Here is a 1,689-nt window from a genome sequence, read left to right as displayed (position 1 = left end):
TAAAAGAAAAAACTTACCTGAATTTTGTAGTGCTATGGCTCCTGCTGCTGTTGATGCTACTTGCGTAAACAAAACTCCATAGCCAAACTTTTTATACCTGCTGATCTAACAACATAAATAAGGTACAGCAATGAGAAGCAAGAAAACATAGCATGCTAATATTTTATATGTGTTATACGTAGAGTTACTGGGTTTTTTTTTTTTTTTTTGAGATTGGCAGACTAGATATTCCTTCAAGATGAGAAGAGCAAAACCAAAGCCAGAAAAACATTTTTAAAAGCATACCTAAAATCCTAAAAAACCCAAAAGTCTAGGGATATTTATTACAACAGAAAAAAAATTGAATACAACTTAGTGGCCTCTAACTGTTTAAAGGCTAAATTATATTGTTAATTTTATTTAACAGTAGAATAACAGAACTCTTCTAAAAATATTTTTTTATTTTAAAATGCGAGACAAACTTTCATTGACACACACATTTAGACTCAACAGGTTTCCCCACTCCCCACCACCAGAAGTTCCACTGAGTTTCAGTATATAAAGATGTTTGATATCATATTTATAAGACACCTGGATGATTAACTGAATTTTTTTCAATTCCTTCTGGTTGTTTGCAATTCTTTAAATATTGCCACAGACACCAATATCAACTCTGTAATGTTTTCCTTAAAAAAAAAAAACCCAAGTTAAATATTATAATGCTATATGGCTTTTTAATTGAGGCTTAATAACTTCTTCACGCACAGGAAACAGAATAATGTTCTTAATGGCTTTTACAACAAAAATTCCTTTTGCCGTGGCAGATGGTAATTCATACCTGTAATTTTTTTGCATATTGGCTGAACATAAATGTCACACATTCATTGATGGCACCTGTTCTTTGAAGAAGTAGTAATCCTTTGGGGGTGGCAGCAAAATTAAGTAAATCATCTAACAAATTCTCTTCCCAAGCCATACTGAAACAGGTAAAAGAAAGGTAGAACTTTCTTTAGTATACTTAAAATTGAAAAGAATCTTTCAGCTTAATACTGCTGATAATTAAATCTATAGAGTACACACTGGTTGCAAATTACTCAAGAAATGTTTAAAAATCAGATAAAAGTCATGGTTTCTTTGTTAGTGAATTCTTTTATTCTTATATATTCTATACCAATAATTTTCCTTCACTGAATGAATCAAATATTAACTGCATATGTCAGCATTTTTATTATACCTAGGTCCTCTCGCCATGCCTTAATTTCATTCTATTTTCCTATTATAATTCTGCTATGCCTGGATTCCCCAAGTCTCAACTCTCCGTTATTTCTATACTTTCTTTTCATTATAAAGTATCTGTTGTCTGACTTTCAAAAGCATATGATATATATTATATCTTTTTTATTTCCATAGGCTAATTTATTTTACTTTTGGGGAATGATATTTTTTCTCAGAACATTTCTATAAGGAAAGTCAACAACTTGCTACTGAAAAACAAAAAACAAAACAAAACAGGACTTTCAAGAGATGAGAATGGAAGGAATATTTGAAAAACATTGTATTCTATAAATATATATAATTATTATTTTTCAATAAAAATTTTAAAATACTGAGAATTTTCTACAATTGACGATATATATTAAAAGATCATTCAAAGTACCATGCAGGATAAACTTAAATCACACAGAAAGAGCAAACATCAAAAAAAAAAAA

The 1,689-nt window shown here is 29.5% G+C and overlaps 1 protein-coding gene across 1 annotated transcript in view; it reads right to left on the bottom strand.

The window, feature by feature from the left end:
* The window catches only part of TBC1D32 (TBC1 domain family, member 32), a gene marked incomplete at its 3' end in the record, with an annotated part of 149,181 nt that overhangs the window by 32,265 nt on the left and 115,227 nt on the right, over nt 1-1,689 (bottom strand). Inside the window, 2 exon segments of the mRNA XM_012643805.1 lie at nt 18-105; nt 818-956. Coding sequence (XP_012499259.1) covers nt 18-105; nt 818-956 — 227 coding nt within the window.

The sequence above is a fragment of the Propithecus coquereli genome, unplaced genomic scaffold, assembly GCF_000956105.1.
Source record: "Propithecus coquereli isolate 6110/MARCELLA unplaced genomic scaffold, Pcoq_1.0 Scaffold200, whole genome shotgun sequence".
Lineage (NCBI taxonomy): Eukaryota > Metazoa > Chordata > Mammalia > Primates > Indriidae > Propithecus > Propithecus coquereli.
The sequence above is the reverse complement of the archived record's forward strand: the minus strand, read 5'-3'. Positions and strand labels throughout refer to the sequence as shown.